At 43.6% G+C, this 25171-nt stretch overlaps 1 protein-coding gene across 2 annotated transcripts in view; it reads left to right on the top strand.

Annotated features, from left to right (window-relative positions):
• Positions 1-25171, top strand: part of slc30a6 (solute carrier family 30 member 6) — a 77556-nt gene that overhangs the window by 31210 nt on the left and 21175 nt on the right. Inside the window, exons 5-9 of one of the 2 annotated variants that reach the window (XM_047351238.1) lie at positions 9754-9796; positions 10198-10242; positions 16554-16634; positions 18118-18153; positions 21867-21961. In XM_047351238.1, the coding sequence (XP_047207194.1) occupies positions 9754-9796; positions 10198-10242; positions 16554-16634; positions 18118-18153; positions 21867-21961 (300 nt within the window). Of the gene's footprint in view, positions 1-9753; positions 9797-10176; positions 10243-16553; positions 16635-18117; positions 18154-21866; positions 21962-25171 lie in introns of both variants that reach the window. The other variant, XM_047351237.1, reaches the window with a different exon arrangement.

Genomic DNA, 25171 nt, shown 5'->3' with positions numbered 1-25171 from the left:
CAGTGATGATCTGACCAACTGTGCAACATGTGACAAGGCAAGGTGCTCCAATAGAACTTTGAAGGCTTGGAACTTTGGTCAGGAAACTCTCCAGATCTGAACCCCACTCAGAACTTGTGGCCAGTTCTCAGAAAGCAGCTGGAGAACCAGAAGCCACCAAACTGGATCAGCTCCAAGCACTAAGAATACAACAATGAGGCCTCATCAGTCAGGATCTGGGCCAGACATTGATATCCAGCCTGACAGAACAAACCAACAACCATGGAAGATCAACCCCAGTAGTCGGTTGGTCCGCTCTTCTTTATTTCTTTGTGTTGCTTCAGTTCAGTTTTGTTTTGGACCTCTTGGACACTCAGACTCTGGAAAAGGTTTGTTGAGAAGAAAATCAAGACTTTAAATAAGAAAAGTATCCATGGCACAGTTCATCCCAGCAGGTTGGACTACAGGTCCCAGTTTAATCTCATTAAACAGAACCACCCATGAATTTGTATTCCTAACAGCTTAACTGAGCTTTGAACAGGTGTTGCCCATGTGTGTGTTTAGTTTTAATTCAGCTTCCTAAAGCTCTGGTTCTGTTTACGTCTTCTTGTTTAATCAGACCGTTTCTGGCTCTGCTCCTGAAACATAATCTGATAGTTTCTGCTTTATAAATGAAGCTTGAGCCGCGTAGAAGTCAATCTGCTATACTCTCGCCCTCGGTGACCTCCGACTGCAAGTCTAATTCCTTGATCTGCAGCATCTGACGCACACAAAGCCTCATCTATACGTATCGCATTGGAAAACAAGCCCACGTTCTGGCGCCAGTAGGTCATGACTTCAGGCTTAACATGAATGGAAATCACACACACACACTAATATTGTCTCTGTATGCTTCATAGGAAGTGTTGAGACAATAAAACTGTTTTCATGCGGTTGCTCATTCATACCCTGACATTCCCCATCCTGGATTCTAAGGAACCACTAACTGGTACCATCTGTGAAATTATTGGCTTTCGGACCAAACTAGGGCTGCACGATATTAGGAAAATATGGGATTGTGGATGGTGATATTATTGTGATTAACCCCCTTATTGTCTGTAACTAAGGTCTGTATGGGCTGTGGGCGTCGAGGCAGTGAGTCCAGTCAACAGGTCCAAAATATTATAAACACAACACATATAACAGACCTCCACATATTGCATCCAAGCAGTCTTTCTGTGGTGGTATTCAGTGTTTCCCCCAGGAGGTAGGTCTCGGTGAGGGGTATGTGGAGAAGAGTCGATGGTCCACTCGGTGAATGCAAGGTACCCAGGTCCTTCAGCTGCAGAACCAGCCCTCCACCACCATGCCTGAGAGTTGGTTTGCATCCTTTATGCTGATGCCCTGTTTGGTTTTCCCTCAAGGTGCTGAGCTTTATGGCTGAACATCTCCATTTTGATCTATGGGTTGTAGGTTTGCTACTGAGGTTGAGATCGTTGGTCTTTTGATGACTTGTAATGAGTGAAACTTCTGTCTGTTGGATGTTTGTAGAGCAGTGCAGTGCTTACAGGTCTTCCTATATCTTGCTGCTTAGCTTTGGTCCGACCTGAATTCAACATTTTGCACCCAGTTCTTGTTTTTAAAATTTATTGGAATCATATGCAGTATAATAAGTCCAATCTGGAACAGGAAGGGTTCAAATGCATCATGAAATCAGCAACACCTCCTTGTTCCCTGGGAGGGATGGAGAAAAGAAACGGTGAAGGTTAAAGAACAAGAAGAAAGACAGAGACGGGTTCCATTGAATGTTCTGTTGGTGTGTTCAGAGTCCAGATAGAACCGAACTCAAATTCAGCTGTGTGTGAGTTTATTTTGGCGGGTAAAAAGCTGATGTCTTTACTTTGTTAAAGGCTGGAAACCGATCCGGTTGTCCGCTGCACAATTTGATCCATGAGGAGATGCGCTCACTCAGAAGGTTCTGTAGAATCATCAGATTGGGTTTCAGCAGCATGGCAACAACAGTTCTGTCTAACCATCATTAAGGAACACAGACACCAGCCAGCTTTTGATCACTCAGACACACGGGCGGTGGCCCGCAGCATGATTCCTCAACAATATATTTCTGCTATTCCAACACAAACATTTGCTTTCCTCGGGACAGTATCAACATCCTGAGGTAGGTCTGTCTTATGGCCCATCCTCTCTCTGGTTGAACATGTCTCCATCTATTTAATATTTGATCCGATTGGCTGCGCGATTCCCTCCCAACGAGTCTCCCGGTCTGAGTGTTTCGCAGAGAAACCAGGTCAAGTGTCTCTTCCACAGACGAATGAACACACCTCCTCCTCATCCTCTCCGCTGTCCTCTGACTCTCCCAGCAACCCCCCTTTTCCTTTACATTTCTCCTCCCTGGCCCCTTTAATCGGAGCGTAGCAACCAGGGATGATTTGGGACATTTCCTGTAAGAATAAAAACCTTGTTGTGGTTTCTTGGTGAGGACACAACTGTGAATTTTTATCCAGACATGTTAGTCCATGTTTTGCATTGGAGCAATGTTTGTATGCATATCCATTAGTTTGTTTGTTTGTCATCGAGACACGGCTCAGTGCACACGCGTGATCTATGTGTGTGTAAGTGTGTGTGTTGTCCCCAGGCCCCGAGTGTTCCTGTGTGTCAGAACACAGCTGGTGAAGCTTTCCTTCCCACGGGGCCCTTCGGTACAGCCAACACACACTCACGCTGTGTGTGTGTGTGTGTGTGTGTGTGTGTGTGTGTGTGTGTGTCCTCTTACTCCCTGAACAGCCACCACATCTGCTTCTCACTCTGTAGGACTAGATCTCCTGAAGATGCTGATGTGTGTGACTGAAAACAGCAACTTTAAACACATCTCCAAATAAGTCAAACATAATTGTTCAGATACTTTTCATGAAGGAAGTAAATAACATTAATTCTTCACCTTTAAGACACATTTTTCTCTCTGACAGGAACAATACGGATTAAATTTGAATTGCTGTTTATTTGGATGATTGGAAACAGACTTAAAAACAACTAAAACTGGAAATAAATCCATTTTTACTTTTCCTCTAGCATCCATCCACCCATATTTTTCTAGATTCTTCAGTCCAGCCTTAAATGAATTATTTTCCTCTGAGGTCAGATCTTTGTGAAGGATCCAGGAGGAAAACCCAGACATCTCTATCCTCAGGTACTCTTGTTGGCTCCTCATGGAGATGGAGATGGTCCCATAGGGCACATTTCCAGTGGGTCACGCTCATCCAGAGCACAGCTGCACTTTGACTTCTACCAATATGTTCTCTGGAAGTGGTTGCAATTCCACCCTTTTCATACATCGTGAAATGCGGTTTCACGCAGATCAGCAGTGATGGAAACAACGCTGTGAAGAGCTTTTACCTCTAAAGGTAGAGCTGTACTTGCACGGTCTGGTCACCTAACTTGAAGCAGCATCCTGATGCTGTAAGAGGGGATTGTTTTGGGGTCTGGCCATGATGCGAATGTGCTGCTGATGTGTGAAGCCAGGTGAGTGTGCAGGAGAGCGATCCAACCAGGTTCTAGTAGGTCATGGGGAGTATGAGGTCTTCATCATACATCGTCAAAAGTTTTGGATCAGGTAGCAAGTAGGAAGAACAGTTTAACATTTATTCTGCAATCAAGAAACCAATGAAGGGAAGCATTGAACAGCGTTCTGTAGCAAAGGTCAGAATGACTCCAGTCCAATGCCAGAGTGGGACCTTTGTTAACATGAGTAGCTTTAACAAACCAGTACTCAGGGTGGTAGTTTGGTCTTAATGGATGATGTTACATTGATCCAAACAAGCTCTGGGGGACTTTAGGGGTACAGGTCAAGGCTCAGGGGTCTGTAGACTGGGTGGAGCAGGGCTGTGTGTGGTTTAAAGTGTCCCTAGCAGCTGCTTCTTTATCCCCACATAGAGATCAGAGTCTCTGTTTCACCAAATAAATGGATGCAGCGGAGCGTCGGTCCGGTTTCATATCGACTGAGAGTGACAACATGATGAACGCGTGTGTGTGGGCTGTGGTTACAGGGAGAGAGACTGTGTGTGTGTGTGTGTGTGTGTTTAATCAGTCATGTTCTTCACTTCTAAACATGTAGAAAGGAAAACATCTGGTTTGCTGCCACTGTTGTGATCCTTCATGTTGCATCTTTGCAGATATCAGTGAGTTGTTTGGTGTGTTATCTTCTGTATGTGCAACCTTCAGGTCCAGTTTCAGGTTTCTTTCAAAACAATCAGCAGTTTGCTTCACTTCCAGATGTCTCTTCATCTCTGTCCTCTTCCTCACCCTTGGAGATCCTCGTCGCCGCAGCAGTTGAGGCGTTCGATAGAAGCTTTTAGTTTACATCTGCACATCACAAGAGCTGACCCGACACCACGACCCGCTGTGTGTGTGTGGGTCTCAGTTTACTGTTTACCGGAACCGACAGCATTAAGCCTCTATTTGCTGTGGTTAGCACCTCCACCGCCTGGACCTGTGTTTCTGATTCCTTCTTTGTTTGAGGGAAAAGAAAATCTGAGCCAGATTTGGTCTGAATATAAGAAACTTTATTGTTGCTGCATCTTGGTTTGGGCCATTTAATGTAAATATTTGTGTTAATATTGGCAAAAACTACATTTAGATCAAACAGTGAAGGTTCTCTTTAGAGCAACAGGCCCACAGTAACTCCTCCAAACACTGCATTCATGGAAACTATCTACAATCTAACTACGATTTAAAGAGGAAGGTTGCAGCCAGGTTCTGCTGATCAACCTGATTAAATTATCCACCCCAGGTTCACACTCTACAGGCCTTAGATGTTAAATCTTCATGGTGTTGGAGAAAGACTGAACAAGTATGGCTTGTTTGGAAGGGTTGAAGGAGAAAACCAAACGGAGCATATCTGCACAACCACCTCATACCAGCAGTCGAGCACAGTGGTGGAGGGATGATAATCCAGGCCGAACAAGGACTCTGAACACCTTACAGGGCTTCAGTGGACCATGATCTCCTCTGTATACTATTGTAGCGTCTAATGTGAGTCCATCTGTCCAACAGCTGAAGCTTGGTCCAAACTGGGTCATCAACAGAGCAATGATCTCAAACACAGAAGTAGATCTAAAGCAGAATGGCTTAAAAAGAAAACAACCAAGGTTTTTTAACAGACCAGTCAAAGTCCAGACCCCTGATTGAAATGTTTTGATGGGATCTTCCTAAAGCTGAGCTGATATGAATGTCCGTTCCTCAGTGAACCGAAGTGGAAAAGAGGAATGGGCCGACATCTTCCACAACGATGAGAGAGACTGAAACTGACTGGTTGGTGATGGTTCTGTTGCTGGTTCTGTTGCTGGGTTTCTGTTTGATAAATGATTGGTTGGATTCTGTTGTGTTTTTGTTCCTTGAAGGTTTAGAAGGTGGTAAAAACCAGAGGATTGTTATTATGTTAATATGTTCTGAAGAAAGGGTTGGGTGGAGAGGCTGTACCTCACTGCTGGTACTGGTTCTCGAGGACATACTCGGGTCAAAGGATCTTCTGATCTCTGCTTGCGTTGTTGATCCAAGACGTGGTCTTCAGTACCTGGAATGGAGGGAAGGAAGGGTTTGGTGAAGCAATGTAAAGTTTTATCTTTACTGAGATGAGGAGAAAATTGATGATATTTCAACATTTCTCTGGATTTTTGGTGATCGATCTGTAACTGGATCCAGTCAGAACCTCACAGAACCAAACCCAGAGAATAATAGGTTCATTAGGTAGTTGAGTTGCAGGTCTTTCAGTGATATTCTGAAACAGAAACGCTGCATGTTTGATGATAACAGTGAAACATCTGATTAAAACAGTCTGTTAGTTTGCTGCTGTTGTCACACGATGACTAATTCATGATCATTTTTCCTCCATAATGATAAATAATATCATTTCCCATCCCTAATTTAGGGAAGATAAATAAAACCTTTCAGCTCAAGCAGTTTATTGATTGGATACTTTAGACTTAAAGCAACAGATCTTAGTAAAATAACCCTCAGTGTCTGTAGGCTGTTCAATAAATGTCCTCATAGGGACACAGTCTGTGTTCACTGCTCTGCTTCTTGATTCGTCCTGGATCTGTTTGGGCTGCTCATGTGCAGACAGCATTAAATATTCATCCCCTGCTTGTCCTTCTCCACCCCGTTCCCCCTCGTCCTTTGCTTCCTCCGTCCCTTTCTTTTTAAATATTCTTTCATCCCGGTTTTTTAGCAGTTTGCTCTGTTAGAGGAAGTAGAATTTGGATGAAATGTGTAGAAATGAGCATATAGTATTGGTCAGGACCTAGAGGTAGATAAGTGACTGGTCGTCTCTGGAAACAAAGAAGCATATTTTATTTTTTCATTGTGTTTGGGTTTCTGTGTGTGTGTGTTTCCTGTCTGCAGTTTAGTTTTCTGCCCATCTGTTATTTTCAGCGTGTGAGATGTAGATGAGCAACGTCTCGCTGGCTGTTTGTTGCTCCAGTGTCACTTCCACTCGTCCTCTGGGTGTCAGTGTTTGTAAGCTGGAGATTTATGAAGAAACTGAGCTTGGTTCTGTGCGAGTGTGTGTGAGAGTGTGTTTGAGTGTGAGAGAGACGGGATGTAAAACTATCCGAGCACAGCGAGGGGAAATTTTAACCCGCTCATTGATTCGGCCCCGGCCTGTTTCAGGGTCACTGTGATGTCAGCGTTTGTATTATTATTGCTTTTATTGTCTGCAGCTTTTAATTCAACACAACACCATGACATCAAACCTCATTGATCCCTGCGGACGAGAGCTGCAGCAAATCAAAATAACAGGCGGATGCAGCGACAGCAGAAGACTCTAAACAACACGAAGACGTAAAATGATCCTTCTGCTGAGGAACGTTGGTGAATCAGGACTGATGATGTTTTGCTTTTCTTCTCTTGACTTCTCCAACATATCAAATCACAGAATATCTCCTCATGAAACTGGAAAGTTCACCATGTAAAGTTTCTCAGTAATGAAATAATTAGTCAGGCGAATCACCAGGCAGATGAGTGATGTTTAATAAGTCAGTTTGGATGATTTGGATCAGGACCATTTTCTCTGCTTCATCAACAATTGAATAATTAGGTCAGTAACAGGACTCTGTAGTGGATTTCAGCCTGAGATGATTGACCCATTTGATTCAGGTGTGATCAGGTGTCATATGTGTAGTTTTAATTCAAATAGTAATTAGCCTTAATCATATGGCGCTGGATATAAACGGCATGGGATTTGGATCACACCATTTTTCCATCTTTTAGTTTTCAAAGGGGGTGTATAAAACTACATGGACTTAAGGCAAGGGAGCCCAAGTCCAGTTCTAGAGAGGTACCATCCTGCATCGTTCAGACGCATTTCTTTAACACGTCTGAATCAGATGAATGGCTCGTTACCAGGTCTCTGCAGAGCCGAATGACTGAATGCTGATGAGGGACTTCTGGTGTGTTGGAGCAGGGATGCATCTACAAGTTGCAGGACAGTTTTTCTAGCGGACTGGACTCGGCTGCCTCTAACTTAGTGGCAGGAAACTAATTTTCCCATTTTGCAGTAGAATATATTTACCGGCCTGTGGTCTCATTGGTTGATTATGTGAAGCTTCATGGAGGCCTATAGGTGAGATTTATCCACATCACAATGGAAGTTCATGTCATGCTGTTTAACAGTTTCACCAAGTGGAAGTATGTATGAAGGGAACTGGGCCAAGGATTGGACCCGGTGGAACTCCATTATTAATTGTGGTCCATGAGAAAAACCTTGATGTTTGTTTGAAAGTTCGGTTCACATTGGGTCTCAACACAACAGTCATTAACATACTGACCAGTTGATAAGATGTGTAATTAGGGTTCAATGAGGAGAATTGGTTGATCGAGGTAAACTAGACAATCCCATCTGTAAAACCCTGTTTTTATTAGTTTGTTCTGTGTTGGTATTTCTCCTCAGTCTCCTGGATGTTTTCTACCTCCCAGTCTGCCACTCCTCTTCATCTGTTAACTAGACTCTCACACTCTTTCTCACTTATTCACTTCTCCTCTGTCAGTTTGTCCGTCCACATGTCCATCATCCTGTCTATGCCTTCTCACCTCTCTTTCTCTGTCTCTGTGCCCGTCTATTTGCCTTGATGTTTCCATCCATCCAGGCTGTGGATGTGTCACTCTTTCCTCCCCTCTGTCTGTTTCTGTGGGTCTTTGCCGCGGGCCTCTCTGTCAGGAGGATTACAGGGCGTCAGGTTGGCCAACATGGACTCTTTTAGTGGGGAAACAAAATGTTCCTCTCAGCACAAAGCCGCTCTAATCCTTCCTCCTCTTCCCCCACGGCACAGCCTGATTACAGAAAGCTGGTTGGCAGGCATTAGGACAGACAGACAGGCCGGAAGACGGACGTTTCGGCAGACAGACGGGCTGAAAGATTGACAGATGGACAGGCAGGTTTGCTGTATTTAAGCCAGGCTGGTCGGAGTGTCTGGTTGGTTGTCAGACTGGTTAACTACTGGTTTCAACTGACCAGTTCACTAACTAACTGAACCATCAGCTTCCCTGCTACACCGGCTGCTCTCTAGTAACTGGCTCAAAAAAGGTTTCAAAGACTGATTCAGTTTTCAGACCAAACTGTCATTGGTTACCGTTTTAGCAGCTGTGGTGTGTCTATAGGTTTTGCCAACCTAGGCTCTCTATCTGCTAACCTGGCAAATAAACTTAGGCACAAAAGTAGTCTAAAAGATGTAAACATGAAAGAGATTTACTTTGAGGTGAGTTCCATTTTCTGAAGTAACCACTAATATTTTGTCATTCTTTCAAGGTTTAAATTTTTCTCAGTCTGGAGCATCTTGTTCTGTCTGAAAACAAACTCTGGTGGAGGTCATAGTTTGTTCTTGTGTGACCTGTGCTTTCTGGTGGCTTGTAGGGGTGTAACATTAACATTCAGCCTGTAACGTGTTTATACTGGATATACTGGTTTTATCAGAACGAGATTCTGCCTTCAAACTTTCAGGGAAACGACACAAAATAAAGATTTCATACATATTCTGATCTGTAGATCCTGGTTGTTGATATTCTGTGATCCTGTGTGAGGTGGTCATAATGCCTCCTTTTACTGCGATGATGATTCCAGTGTTGTAGAGTCTTAAACACGCACAAATATTATTTTTTATTAATATTTTTTATGTATATTTTATATATTTCTTTTGTATTTTTAGTGGCACATAAATATTCAATACTAGGTCTTAAAAGGACATTCACACCCTGCTGTAACAAAGTGTTCTTTCAGAAATGTTTGAGATCAAATAAATCTTCAAATAAAATAAAGGTAACCAGAGTAAATTTCATTAAAATTACACAAACCAACCTGGCCCAGTTTGAAAAGTGATCACCACTAAACCCAGTAACTGGTTGTACCGCCCGTGGCACCAGTAACTGCTAGAAACAATAATTGCTTCTAAGTTTGTCTCGTCACCAAGGAGGACGTTTGACCCGCTCTGCTTTGCAGAAATGTTTAAATTCAGCCATAATGGAGGGTTTTCTACCATTAAGGATTATAATACAAACTTACACCAGGGTTGCACCTCTGCTTACTTGATGAAGGGTTAAATTTCATGTCTCATTCTGGTGCCCCTCTGGTTCTGACTGAGAGAAAAACCCACCAGAACCACTGCTGCACGTCTTCCTCCTGAAGTTAGCTTCATAATTATCTCTAACAGACGAACCGTGCTTCACTATCAGCATTAAATGGGCTCTGGGATTAATTACTGATAGGTTTCTGTGTTTTCCTTATCGTTACAGCCTTAACCGCCTACACATATCTCACCATCTTTGACCTCTTCAGGTGAGTTCTTCATTTCTTCACCATCAACATGGGTTAGAGTTGGGTTGGGTTTGGTTGATCTGTGTTTTTACCTCTAGGGAACACATTCTGGAAGTCTCCATCTTTGTGTGGAGGAGTGTTGCTGTATTAAAGCTGGAATTAAGGATAATGATTTGATTATGTTTTCTAATAAATAAATTGGACTATGAGGTCATGATGAGTGACCTTTAGCTGACCCTCTTGGCTGTTTCGGTTTCCTTATGTCCCTCACTGACTCTTCTTATTTGGCCTTCTCTCATCTGTGCCCTTCCAACCCCCCATCAATCACTCTTTCTTCTCTTTCCCTGCCATCACCCTTCCTCTCCTCTCTCTTTATCTTGTCTTCCTCCTCTCACCTGCAGTTTGATCACCTGTCTCATCAGCTCCTGGGTGGCGATGAAGAAGCACAGTCAGGTCTACTCGTTTGGGTAAGTTCGCTGTTATCTCCTGTTGGAGATTTCACTCTTCAGGGTGAGGCTGTTAGATCTGATTTCTTCATGATTTATGTCACTAATGGACAAAAAAGAAGCACCAAGTTAATAAAAAGTTGTATATTTAAAGAAATATGTGTTTCCATAACAGGACATAATAAAGATGATCTAGTATGATGTCTCACCTGCTTGGCATGGTGTTAACACACACCTGTATATGCTGTAAAAGTAACAAGACGTTTGTTTCTGGGAGGCGACCTTTGACCCCAGGGTTTGGAATAGTGGTGATCAAGTAGAGATCTGCTTTTCAGCTTCACTTGAGTCTTATAACCCAGACCGTGTGTGTGTTGATGTGTGTTCTGTTGTGGGTCCGAGTGGTCTTCCAGTAACAAGTGGGTCAGGACCAGATTTCCCCAGCTCCATTTAAGCTCCTGCATTAATAGAACCAGTCTTTCCAGCAGTTAGTCTGCCCCACTTTTACTTTGTTACAAGCTTTAGTTCTGGTTTTGTTGCTCTGAACCAACAGATTGGTTTAAATCAGTCAAAGAACAACAACTAATAGGACTTTGAATTACTCAAAGGTAAGGCTGCACAACAGATCGCCAGCATATCGTCATCACAGCATCAGCGTGTGCAACATTCACATCACAAAGGACTGTTTGGACTGCATTAAATGTAGGCTAATATACTCCAGGTTTTACGAACCTGCATTTTTCATGCTAATATTAGCCGGTTGGACAAAGTCTCACAGCAGCAGATGCTCACACCAGACACACATGACATTACCCAGAATGCTAAGGGTCACGGTGATGGAAACATAGAGGAGAAAAAGAGGAAAGAAGAAAACTGGCAAATATTGCAGCTAATATTGTTTTGAGATGTTTTAACCTGGTGCAGCCATACTACTAGGTATATTGAATGACTTCACTGCTTTTCAGTCTCGTTATTGAAAATAGGTGTGCAGATATAAATGATCCTTCATAATCTTAAAGCAGAGCCTTTATAATTCAAGTTGAAGGTTACAGCAGGTCAGACTCACTGAACTGATTCAGACATGTTGGTTGAACCGGGCTAATTTCAACAGGTAGTGATACTTTATGTTGGCTTCTGTTCACCAGTGTCACAAATAAAAAATGGGAATTTCTAACATCTGATAAGGAAAAAAAGCAAATATATAGAATTCCTGAAAATCACAATGTTATGAAAGCAGACTAAGGTCCATTTTGGCCCTAGGAGATGTAAGTGGGTACCATCACATTTCATTTTGGCAAGATCTTCAGAGTCGGAAATGCACATGACCAGTTGGAGAGTTTAGAGCATTTATAAAACCAGTTAGTGAGGTATGTGGTTGTTCTTTATCGCGGTGGCAGCGTTTCAGGGTGTTGGTGCTGCAGGTGTATCAGTCAGGTGAGACCTGTGGGCGACGCTGGCCTCATGCCTCAGCTGGAACCGCATCAGACTGGTTGTGTTGTGTTAACACAGCGTTTATCTGGAGCGCAGCTGCATCCTGACCTGGTCCGGGAGTCATCCCAGGATCCCTGTAAGAAGGTGGTGCTGAAGCCTTGAGCTTGGTGAAGGAGCAGGAGAACATTGTATGGTCCAGTCAACGTTCATCTGGGAAGTCTTTATGGTGCAGGTGGCCTCTCTGGGTTACCTCTCCACACCTCACAGGTTTGGCTTTGTGGAGTAATATCACTCATACTTTTTCAAAGACCTCTACATGCAGTTGATTGAGAGTGGAAGTTCATCGTTTGATGCTTGTAATGGAAAGTAAAAAGATTTTCTTACGTATTTGACCTGCTGATAATCGTTTAAAGCCAAGGTGAACATCGGATCTTCTGATTTCTGAGCTGTTGTTTCACTTTACTGGAATTGTCACAGTTAGGGCTAGAACTCAGTGATAGAAAGGCAGATGACTAGAATCAGTTTAAACTTGACCAGGGACCCAGTCACCCCTGGTTGCAACTTTCTTTAAGGTTAGGTTTGGGAAATGTTTGCTCTTAATTAGTGGTGTTAGGCTTGTAACCATCCATTCATCCATTGTCATATCCGAGATCGGGCTGCGGGGGCAACAGGTTCAAGAGGGAACGTCAGACCCCCTCCCTGTTGACACCTCCAGCTCATTCTGGGGGATCCTGGAGTGTTCCCAGACCAGACGGGATATTTAGTCCCTCCTGCTTCTCCATATCGACAGGAGTTAGGTGAGTTGGTGGGGGCATCTGATCAGGAGGCGCCCAGAAAACCTCCCTTTAGAGGTTTTCTGGGCGCGTCCCTCTGGGAGGTGATCCCAGGGAAGAGCCAGAACTCACAGGAGAGAGGCTTGTACCCAGTCAGAGAACAAGCCCAACATGTGACGACTGAAGCTGTTTTTAGTGATCAAAGTGTGAGAAACCGTTGAGATATTAGCGTCACAGTTGTTATCGGCTTGTCATCAGAGCAGCACTGTGTTGTGGCAGAACTGTCAAACTGAATATAAGGCATCAGCTCTAATGTAGTTTCCTAAAATCATCAACACCAGACAATTTGATGATGATTAATTAGAGCAGATGAAATGTCTGATATGTCATTTTCATCCTTCCAGTGAATTTATTGCTCACAGATTTCAGCGGCGGCGCTGTTTATCTGACTCCGCTCTGCTGAGGGTATGGTTTTACTCATAAACATGCCAATATGAGCAGATTGGAGTTTATTCAGCATAATGTCTGTATGGATTAACCACAAGCAGAGCGTGACCTCCGCCCTCCCAGCATGCAGCCAATTCGCTCAAACAATGGGCACTTTGTGGGAGGTTTTACTGGAGTCATCTGTGTGTGTCCACGCTGCGTAGTCTATAAACTGACGCAGACGACCTATTAACCTGCGGGACGTCTGTTCATCGGATCGTCGGTTGGTCTGTTCAGCATGCACACGCTGGCGTCTTGTGGCTTCATACATCTGAGACAGTCTCATGATGTGACCTCCATCTGAATCACACAGCGTCTGATTGGTGCATTCAGCTGCTTTGGTGCTTTTCATCTCACCAGACTAGATTCAGAGAACTGCTTATATTGTAATATAAACTAAACCTTTTCCTCCATTAGCCACTGTGGCTCATCACTTCTGACAGACCTCTGGGCAACCATTCAGCCACTAGATCTGGAGCTGTCCAATCAGTGGCGCCGTATAGAGGGCCCCTGACTGAAAAGCCCCATAAAATAGGTCAAGATCAGTTAAAACAATCAAGCATATAATTGGTTAACAATGTCTTTGTTTTTACTTGTTTTTGGCAGTAAAAGTTAAATGTCCCCACCCCCAGATGAATGAGTAAACGTCCATATTGACCAAACACCCCCTGATATCTGGATGAAATGGTTTGTTCCTGATTCAACGGTGTTTAACAGTGTTTAGAGCAACAGCCAGAAGTTAAGAACGACCAGGATGTCCACGCTGTCTAGAAAAATGATGAAATTGGGTTTTCAAAGCAGGAAAGAGGTAAAAGAGAAAGAGAGGCTAGACTTCCAGAGTTGATCAATGACTCTGCTAGCAAGATGCTCTGCGCTGCTCTGGTGAGTCAGACTGAGCATGCTCAGTGATGGCTGTCAGACGGATTATTTCAGAGAAACGTTTGGGTTCTCTGTTCCTGTTCAAAAATCAGCTGTTTTCACTAGTTTGGGATTCTTTGTCATTGGGTTGAAATTCCTGGCTGGGTCAAAACTGACTTCTTTGACGGGCGTGGTGGAGCTGGACCAGAGGGGCAGCTTCTAGAGGACTTAGTCTTGGCAGGCTTGTCACACACCTGCTTTATGGAAGAGTTTGTTGCATCAGTCTATCTTGTATTTGCATGTCTTTATGCACAGCTGCATGGAAAACCCTGGAAGCCCTTGAAGCAGGCCACTGGTACCGGCGTGGAGATGTTAGACGGGCTTGGAGGGGGTTTGGGACATTTTGTCTCATCTTAGCGGAGCACCTTCTTCCACATGCTTGATGTCTCCCATACATGGCTTGTAGCAAACACCTTTTATGACTTTAGTTCAACAATCTGGCCACTCTGGATCTCTGCAGTTCCTTCAGACTTATCATGGTCCTCTTGGTTGCTTCTCTGATTAATGCCCTCCTTGTCCTACCTGTTAGTTTAGGTGGGCGTCCATGTCTTGGTAGGTCTGCAGGTGGTCCATCATCTCTCCATGTTCAGACGATGGACTGAAAAGAGCTCTGGGAGATGTTTGAAGCTTTAATATTGTTGTAGAACCTAACCGCGCTTTTACCCTCTCCACTACCTTCTCCCTGATCTGTCTGCTGTGTTCCTTGGTCTTCATAACGCTGGTTCTTCTTTGATGTTCTCTGAGAAACCTCTGAAGCCAGAAACAACATCTGCAGTTAGACTGAGCTTAAATGACATGCAGATGGACTCTGCTCAGTAGTTTAAAGGAGGGTTCATGTAAATGCAAGCCAGGGTACAGCCCAGGTTATCTGGACCGGGCCATGATGTAGCAGCACATCTCCTGCAGGCACAAAACAACCCAGCTGATGATGGACACTTTCAAATCATGCTTGTGGAAATACATCTCTGACTCTGCAAACCTGGACCGGAGGACTGGAGGAGTCTGGTAGTCCAGTATAGAAGATACCAGGACCACAAAGTCATCACTTCATGACTGCTCAGTTCTGCCTCTTAGTTACAACCGATGGATTATTAAAATCAGGATATGAAGAAGCAAACATTAGGAATTGATCAGTTATGTAACAAACTGAATCTCTGAGAGGGAAATCTGGGCTTCAGGTCAGAGGTGTGATGTTTGTAATTGACACAAACAGCTGCAGTCCTAGAAACATTACATTTGGGTCAGAAGCAGTTTCAGTTTGGTTGTACTAAACGGGTTATTAGATCAGTGACATTCAGCGTAGAGATTAACTCCAAACGCCCAGCGGAGCACTTACTAAAACAACACAGCTTACCCTGAACACACTGCATGTGGAGAGCAGGGGTTCTAAACAGCAGAACATCACGGTCTTCCTTCTGGGTTTTCATTTTTAATATTAATTCTTGATTATGAACCAAAAAATAAGCCTCACCTCAAGGCTCAGCAGATAAACGGCTCTGATCCATATGTAGTTATATAGAAATGCATCAGTTCATATAAGCGGTTCGTTCCTGTGAGGTCCAGTCATGCAGACAGATTCAGATCTCATTGCTTATATTCTAGTTTATCATGTCGATCAGTTAACTCCTCTTGATGCTGTTTGGTTAAACCGTTATTTTTTTAAGGAAGACCTGCTGAAAGAACCAGGTTCCACCTTTAGGGGCTCATTTTTCACAGAAATATTCCAAGTCAGGAATCAAATAGGTTCTGAAACTTGGATTTTTATCCACATCCTGAATGGTTTATGTCATTTCCAGCTGTATTTAAAAGTTTTTTTTTAATTTATCTGATTGTTTTTGTCCTCGTGAATTCATCTTTTTCAACTGTAACCCAGAGCTCGCTTCATTCAGTCAGCTGGGCTGTTAGATCACAGTCAGTGTACAGTTTAACCCCACTAGCTCAGCTCAGTGATCACTTATGAGGAGGTCCAAGGTCAGCAACCGCTGAAACTACCTGTCAGGTTTTTTCTGCAGCCAAGTTGGAGGTTCGCTTCTAAGATTTAATGCTGGAGATGGTTAAGTTCCCTGTTCCTGACTGGCTGTCAGATTCTGGACCAATCCTGAACTGAAACCAGGTTTTTCTTTCTGGAGAGGAACACCTCTGGACCTTTGCAGAGGAGACCAGATAATCCTCACAGTGACTGACAGGCAGAACTTTATAAAACTGTCCAATAATTAAAATAGTGTTCTCCTCGTACATGTGTGGTTCTCACAGGGTACTCCAGCTTCCTCCTACAGTAGGTATGGGTGCATGGATTGTTTGTTCTGTGTGTCTTTGTGTTGTCCTGCTTTGGACCAGCAAACTCTCCATGTTGCACCTGCCCTGCAATCACTGGAATCACAAGGACTGGTTTAGGTTCTATTGCTTACTTTTACATTTTAAAAGGTTTAGTCCAGTTTTATTATTTCCAGCATGATGAAGCATCACATTACAGGGCTAAAGCGATCAGAACATTGACAGTTCGGGCCTGTGGTCAGGAAACTCCCTGGGTCCTAATCCCACTGAGAACCTGAGCTCAGCTGGAGAGACAGAAGCCAGAAACACTAAGGATGTGGAAATGGGTCACCACCAGTCAGGATCTGGTCCAGATGTTAAATCCAGCATGTTGGAGAGAATCTCACAGATGTTTCTGATCAGGTTTGCAGGAATGGATCAATAATGTTTTTCTATCTCTCACTTCCTGCTCAGGTTTGAAAGGTTGGAGGTTCTGGCTGTTTTTGCCTCTACTGTCCTGGTCCAGCTGGGGGCTCTGTTCATTCTGAAGGAAAGGTAAGAATTTCTCCACACATAATAGCAGTAATAACTGGTATTAATATCATTTATTGGATCCGCTTCACACTGGGTTCTTGTTTCCCTCCAGATTTTACTACAGTGAGAAATTTGTATCCATAAATTGTAGATTTTCTTCACGCTAAGCAAACTGTTTTCCAGTTAAAGGCTGCATGTTTCTATAAGATTGTTCTGCTGAGACAGAAAATAAATTAGTTTTAGGTGTTTTTACCCGACTTTAATGGGTCTGCCATTAGAATTCATGTTTTCAGCTACCAAACTGCACCTTGCTAACAGCCTGGGATAAAAGAGCCTCTCATTTTAGATCAGGTTAAAATAGATACTTTATTCATCCCTGGAGTATTATGGGATATGAAGTATTGCAAACAAAGCAAACATTATTTAAAAAGTTTAGAGCAGTGTGTAAAATATAAAACAGCATAAAAATTTAAATGAGAAACTATTGAGATAAACATGAATCAGAATAACGAAATGTGAAATTTAAGTCAAGAGCCGTGGTCAGAAGAACCAACAGTAAACAGTACAGTCAAGATAACAGAAGTAGTAGTAGTAGTAGTAGTAGTAGTAGTAGTACTAGTAGTACTAGCGTAGTGCAGAAGGTAGCCGTGAGTGAAGTGGTGAATCTGAATGCTTGCAGCAATGCCACCACTTCTGTGAATAATGATCCAAAGCATAACTGTGTCCATCTCTGAATGGCTCAAATAATGATTTTACAGTGGCCTAGTCAAAGTCTGGACTTAATACAACCAGTTACTAGGTTTGATACATTGATCTGAAATAATTAAGTGTTGCAGAAAACACTTCCATGTAAACAATGTAAAGGTGTTTGGAAAATGAAAGATGGTTAAAAGTTGTTAAAGTTGATAAAATGGACCAACATGAAATGTCAACCGTTCTGTTGATGGTCAATCTGCACGGCCCACATGGGCTGAATAAGTCCAATATCTAACTTTCCGGGCTCAATGAGATAATTACAGCCGACCTGAACAAAATATAAAAATGATTTCTGCAGATGTCCTGTGTTTGGAGGGATGATGGGACACGTGGGTGTTGTAGTTGTTATGGTCAGTTAACGGAGAGTAAGAAGGAAAGCAGCCAAAGTCCAAAGAAAAACTCTGAAAGGGCTTCAGATAGCCTGAAGAACCATTGATCACCTTCAAAGACTACAGGAAAGTTTGGATCACAAGAAATGAGAGCCGGATCAGAAGTTCTGGACTGGCTCTGTGTGTTTCTGGTCTTCATTTATGTTTCTTTATTAAGCCATGATCAGAGGTTCTTCAGAGCAGATTCACAGTTGAAGACAACAAACCAACCTGCGTTTGTGTGAGAATGTTTGCTCCTTGTCTCCTCTCGTTCGTTTCACGTCTCCATCAGTGCCTCCCTGCCTCACACACGGATCGGGTCAGCGTAAGTCCCACCCGGCCTCTGCTGTTTATTTACTGTGTTTGTTTCTGTTTGTTAGTGTGGAGCGCTTCGTGGAGCAGCCTGAGGTCCACACGTAAGTATTATCCCTCCACACACACTCCCAGATGACGCTGTAAAATAAACAGACATGATATCCTCCTGTGACGCTCCGAAGGAAACACACACACACACACACACACACACACACAGTGCCAGCTGTTGTGAGAACAGAACATCCCAAACAACTGGGTCAGCCAGAGCAACAAACATTTCCAGAGGAACAGTGAGGGACGCTGAGGACAGGATGCACATTCATTCACACCAGCCAGTCATTCAGACACGTTCAGACTGTGTGGAGCTCACACCTCCTACAGAAGGACAACTTGTTTTATTCAGATCTGGTTTGGTTTTTATTAGAACCTGAAACTGGTTTTACAGCTCTCTGCAGCATCCTGATGTGCTCTTCAGTCTGGAAATGGTTGGAGTAAAATTACGGGTGTGGAGAAGTATGAGAACAAAAATAATTTCCAAAATATTTCCCTGAAATCTTTTATTCTACTGCAGCCTGTTTCTTGTGCATGTTACCTCCGTGGGGTCTTAAACTAGCAGGTAACTCCTACCGCCGGTCTGTTGACCAACATCTTATTCAGCTGCTGAGTGGAAGAGAGAGGCTCTCGTCATGAAAATGTCTTGGTTTCACAGCAGGAGCTGTGATTTTCCCCCAATTAAACTACAAATGATGAATCTGTCCTGGTGATTACACTTTACTAGTTACCTAAAGTCACTACAGCCGCCACTGAAAATGTTTTATGGATTTCACAGGCGCAGAGGTTCTGTTATTTCGCTGTTAAAGTGTGAGGAGGTCCAGGTGTGATTGCAGTGTGTTGTCCTACTGTTAATATTCCACAGCTATTACTCTCTAAAACACAATTATTATCACTTCGAAGTCATTAACACATTTTGAATACTTAAACCTGCATGATGAGGAGCAGGATCTCCTGCTTCTTAACTTAAAAGCTGTTAACGATACAAGATCCATGTGGTTTACTGAGTGTTATTGCTTTGACTGGAGGAGTCACTTCCCGGTTCTCCACGCCTCCACATAAAATATGAGCTGTAGACAAGATGTCTGAATTATATTTGTGAAAACTCTTGGACCAGTCTGAAAACTTTAGCACTGTCCCACATAGGCCACCCAATATTTCAGAGTAAAAGGAAAAGGTTTATCCATGGAACCTGTACTGGACAGGGAGGTATAAATACTGTCCCCAGGAAACTCCCACAGCTCCTGGACAAGGTTCCTGCAGTTTAATATCCAGCAGTAATTCCAGAACAGAGTGTTTTCCTGCCAAAAATAACTTGTATCAACTGGATGTGTGGCCAAATATTGGTGAATCAGAACAAAGGTGCAGTGAGCATCTTCTGCTACAAGGATCTACAAAAGAGACACCGATGAGCCCCAGAATGGCCTAAAACTAGGAAAAGATTGTGGAAAATTTAAAAATGGAAAATGTTTATCAATGCTGTCTTTGGTATCTCTGGGATAAAACAGATTACTGGCAGCTTTGATACTCTAAAATCCAGTGAGATTTAAACCTGTCTCTGTGACGAGATTAACCCCACCCTGCCCCTCCCTCCTTATCTCTCCTTTCCTTTCCTCGTCTTCCTCGTCTGCCTGAACAGACGAGGAAGACAGTGGCTTCCAAGGAGAGGAACAGGTGTCTGATTGGCAGGAACAGCAACACCCACATTCCCATCTGATTAATCTGATCTGCAAGGCTGGTGCTGATGGTGCTGGGTTGTTATTTGGGCTCGTTTTTAGTATCTTAATTGGATCATTGGTGGTTTTTTAAGTTCTTGTTCTACTTATAAATTGGTGATGATTTTATCAGCTTATAGGACATAAATCACTCAGTGAATTTTTGATCTGTTTCTGCTTGTTTTTGTTGCCAGGAGGTTTTTAGAGTTTTATATTACAATAAATTGTGTAGTCTGAATTTTTGAGTTTATTTTGAACTCTTTAAGCCAAATTTCATGTTTCTTAAGGGACAAACCTCTGTGGTTGTTTCTGAGTTTCAATTCCTCAACCCAAACCAATATCTATGGAGGTAAATGGTGAAAAAAGTAACTGGGAATGGTTTTGTCTGGCTGCATCCCATACCTGAGGAACACAAAGAACCAGGATTAGCGTTGTGAAGAAAGTTTGGACAATGTGGTGCTGGGAAACCTTGGGTCCTGCCCTCTTAGCACTGCTGCAGACCCTTTACTGGACACATGATTCCTGGATGGCTGTGGCCTCCTTCAGCAGTATAAAGCTTCGTGACATGAAACTGAAACTTCAATGAAAGGTTTGAGGAACACAACGGTGAGGAGGGATGTTGACTTGGCCTCCAAATTCCCCAGATCTCAATAAAATCAAGCATCTCTGGGATGTGCTGGACACACTAGTCTGATCTATGGAGACCTCACCTTGCAGCTACCAGGATTTAAAGGATCCACCATGAACATGTTGATGCCGGATACCACAGGACACCTCAGGGCTGTTTTTCATCATCATCGTTTAATCATTTATAAAGCGCTTTACAGGTAAATAACAGATCAAATGGAAAAAAGACAGCAGTTCAATAAAAAGTCAAAAGCAATAAAATACATGGTTAACAATATCGGCAATAAAAGGCAAATAAGAAACCAGGACTGGTTAAAATGTCGTGCTCTCTGGAATTAACAGCCAGTTTAAAAAGATAATTTTTTTAAAGAGATTTAAAATGGACTAAAGGTCTAGCAGATCTCACAGTAGGAGGGAGACTCCTCCAGAGCCTAGAAACTGCACATGAAACACTCCCAAGGTCACAAACCAAGTCCTGGGAACATCTAAGAGCCTTTGGTCTACAAATCTACTGGGGGGTGGATGTAAGGTGCCACACCATTAAGAGATTTAAAAGCTAAAAGCAAAACAATTCTGAAAAAATGGCAATACAAAACTGGGGAGATGTGGTCAGGTCATCCTGTCCCTGTTGGCAGACAAGCAGCTGAACTCTGAACCAGCTGACGAAGGCGACCGAGAGACTGGTCAGTCCTATTATAGAGGGACTTGCTGTAGTCCAGTCTAGAAGTAACAAAAGCATTAATAAGCCTCTCAAGTGGCTCAGAGGATTAAAGCTAGACTGGACTGCTGCACTGACCTGTTCACTGAATTTAAATCAAGGGTCACCCCGAGATCCGTAACAGACACACAGCCAGAAGAGTCTGGTGACCCAACAGCACTGAGACATCCTGTCAGCAGGTCCGATTTACCAAATTTAATGACCTGTCTTTTTATCATTGTGACAGAGAAAGTTCAGCTCAGTCCAAGCTCTCGATTCTGCCAAACTCTTCATTTGCCTGGGATTTTAATGGAATATAATTCTGAATGTCAAACCTCTGTTGGATGAGTAGGACTTAAACCATACTTTAATACCAACAGACTGATCCATTGACATTAAAATATCATGATCTACGGTGTCAAAAGCAACAGTAGGATCAAGAATAATTAAAACAGCAGAATCAGCAGTTACAAGTAGATGGCTCCACACCTGGAGAGGTGCAGTTTCAGTGCTATCATGAAGATGCAGCTGCTCTTGAAGCTGAATAAAAACCATCTTTTCTGAAGGTTTAAAAAAGGGCTCTTTGGAAATTGGCCTAAAGCTTGAAAGAACTCTAGGATCCCAATGGGCAGCAAAACTGGGACTATAGCACACTATTGGAAAGGTGGTGATAATGTTATGCCTGATTGGTATACGATAGACCTCTTCTGTTTTCTCTCCACAGAGGTCGGCTGTTGGTCGGGACGTTCGCCGCGCTGTTCTTCAACCTTCTGACTCTGCTCTCCGTGAGGAACAAACCCTTCGCTTACGTCTCAGAAGGTACGCTCCATGCTCTCCTCTCAACACCTGCTTCCTCCACGCTGAAGCCTTACCTGTGTGTTTCTGGGGCAGATCTTCAAAGAAGCATGCGTGATATTGGTAGAGAAGGTTGTGTAATCCCTGCCTTCTCCGGGAAACAGAATGATGTGGATTTTGTGATGTTTTGGGAAGATTGTCGCTGGCTCACTTTCTCTGTCAGTAAATAAATCAGGAATGTTTGCAGGCAGATCTGTGGACGTTCCCTCCATGGTTGCTCTAAGGTTACAAAGGAGCTATAAATAATTTCCAGAGGATTCTTGTGGATGTTAGCGTGTGCTGGTACTCAGAGATGTTTCTGGAAGTTTAATGGAGATGAATGTTACGATAAACAATCAGCGATCTCTTCGCTTTTTCTCTTCTGCAGTTGGTGAGCTTTTAATAGTTTGAGTCATAATTAGGTTGTTTTGGTTCTCATATTGACTCGCTGAATCTCCTCTTCCTCCTTTTTAGTCACTAACCCCTCTTCATTTCTCCTTTGTGTTGAAGCTCTCTTTAATTTTCAGCTTGATTCTTTTTTTTATTCTTTGTTTTCTTCATGGATTTATGGAGAAACTCGTGCAAACCTTCTCTACTCTGGAGGACAAAGAGCAGGAACACGGTTCCCCGAAGGTTGGGCTTCCCCTGACTGAACTTTTGTTTTGATCCCTTTTACAGTCAGTCAAGGTTTAATAATGATACAGATTTTCCAACAGAACGTTGATGATTTTCACCCTGTGAAATATTCAGATATTCATGTCCATAGTTTCTTGTCCAAATGCAAGTTTCTTCGTCAGATTGGAGGTATTTTGCCTCCTTTCAGCCAATGTAAAGGTTCTCATTAACCTGCCAGATCTCCGGTAGAAGAAGACCAGAAGGTTCTCACACTAACTTGAGACAAAGTCTAGTTTCCAACCATCGTTTGCTTGTTTGAAGCCTAAAGTCCTTCCTGTTTGCCCGCGTGATGAAGAGTGCTGCTCTGGGGCTCCACTCCCCATCGCTACCCAGAAAAAGGTGGGAATCACCATAGCAACCAGTGACTCAGCATTATGAGTTGTTACATGACTCTGCAGCCGGTTTTTTAGTCCCCTCCACTGTTCTGTTGTTTTTCCCTCCATCTCTTCTTTTATCTCCTCCTTTTCTTCTCCTCTTCCTGATCCCTTGCTTTTATCTCCTCTATTTTAACATCTTTCTGCGCTTTTCTCCAGTCCTCTGGTTTCTTTTTCTCCTCATCTCTGTGCTCTCCTCTTTTTTCTCCTATTCCATTTTCTCCAGTTGAGTTTCCTTGTTTCTTTCTTTCTTTATCTCCTGTCCTTCTTTTATTCTTCTTCTCCACTCTTCTTCCTATTTGTTTTCTCCTGACTTCTTCTATTTTCTTGCTCATGCCTTTTTTCTGTCCACTACTTTTGTTTTTTTCATCTTATTTGATTTTCCTTTCTTCGTATCTGTATTTCCCCTCCTTTCCTTTCCAGATGCTTCTCCTTTTCCCTCCATTCTGTCTCTTTCTTTTTGTCTGCTTCTCCTCCTTTTAACATCATTTTCTCCTCTCGTTCTCTTATGTTTTTACCCCTTTTCTTATTTCTCTCCTTCCATCTCCATCCTCTACTCCCTACTTGCTAACCTCTCATCTTTTACTTTCTGCTTGCTTCCTCCTCTTCCTCTCTTCTTTTCCTCTTTATTTCCTTTGGTTTTTACTCTTGTCTTTTGGTTCTTTAGCTTCAGCTTCTTCTTGTCTTCCTGTTCTACTCATGTTTCTTCATCTCTTTTTCTTTAGCTCTTCTCTCTCTCCTTTGTGCACCTCTCCCTCCTTCCCCCAGTAGTTTCCTTGTTTTGTTTTCTCTCCAACTGACTCACAGTTTGTCCACTGATGCATGAGGGGTGTGTGTGTGTGTGTGTGTGTGTGTGTGTGTGTGTGTGTGTGTGTGTGTGTGTGTGTGTGTGTGTGTGTGTGTGTGTGTGTGTGTGTGTGTGTTGTGTGTATGTGTGTGTGTGTGTGTGTGTGTGTGTGTGTGTGTTTCAGCTGTTGGTTGTTGTGTTTGGAGCAGTCTCAACATCACTTAACATCTGACATTTTTCGAAGGGAGGGGGCCTGAACCCCACCTCCTGACACACACACACACACACACACACACACACACACACACACAGTAACACACAGGCTGGCAGTGTGTTATGCAACCATGTTCCATCAGCAGTGATGCAGCTCGTAGAGCGACACACTGAAATGCTCGGACGTCCTCCTGCAGCACACGGATCATAAATAAGTGACTCCATTAAAATGTTTGTTTAGACTGACTCAGCCTGCTGGCAAAACAAACAACACACACATACACACACACTCTGAGAACTGAGCAGGACTGAATGTGAGGGGCCTTTGACCTCGGCTTAGAGCCAGTGGGCCCCCACAGTGTCATCAAACATTAAAGGTGGGACAGCGCAGCCGAGTGAGTCGCTTATCTTTATTTAAACAGGATATTTTTAGCGCTCGTCATGACAGAAGAGCTGCTCACTTCTCCTCTTCAGAGATCCTTCACCTTCTCCGCCCTAGAGAGAAGGTGTGAGGGCAATCAGCTGGGTCTTAATATTTCATGCAGCACTGAGCCAGAAACATGTTTTCTGTTCTTGTCTCCATCTGCAGCTGCAGAGATCTGTTGTTTGGACTCCGCTGCAGGAGGAGCAGAAGTGTCATTGTTAGCTGGAGGACTCAGACTGGTCTGGACTGAGTCTGGTCTGAATCTGGGCTGGGCTGAGTCTGGTCTGAATCTGGGCTGGGCTGAGTCTGGTCTGGGCTGAGTCTGGTCTGAATCTGGTCTGGACTGAGTCTGGTCTGAATCTGGGCTGGGCTGAGTCTGGGCTGGGCTGAGTCTGGGCTGGGCTGGGCTGAGTCTGGGCTGGTCTGAGTCTGGCCTGGGCTGAGTCTGGTCTGAGCTGGGTCTGGGCTGGGCTGAGTCTGGTCTGGGCTGAGTTTAGGCTGAGTCTGGTCTGGGCTGAATCTGGGCTGAGTCTGAGCTGGGTCTGGGCTGGGCTGAGTCTGGTCTGGGCTGAGTCTGGGCTGGTCTGAGTCTGGTCTGAGCTGGGTCTGGGCTGGGCTGAGTCTGGTCTGGTCTGAGTCTGGTCTGAGTCTGGTCTGAGCTGGGTCTGGGCTGGGCTGAGTCTGGTCTGGTCTGAGTCTGGTCTGAGTCTGGTCTGAGCTGG

The sequence above is a fragment of the Girardinichthys multiradiatus genome, chromosome 22 (assembly GCF_021462225.1).
Source record: "Girardinichthys multiradiatus isolate DD_20200921_A chromosome 22, DD_fGirMul_XY1, whole genome shotgun sequence".
Lineage (NCBI taxonomy): Eukaryota > Metazoa > Chordata > Actinopteri > Cyprinodontiformes > Goodeidae > Girardinichthys > Girardinichthys multiradiatus.
This window is presented reverse-complemented; position numbering and strand designations above follow the sequence as displayed.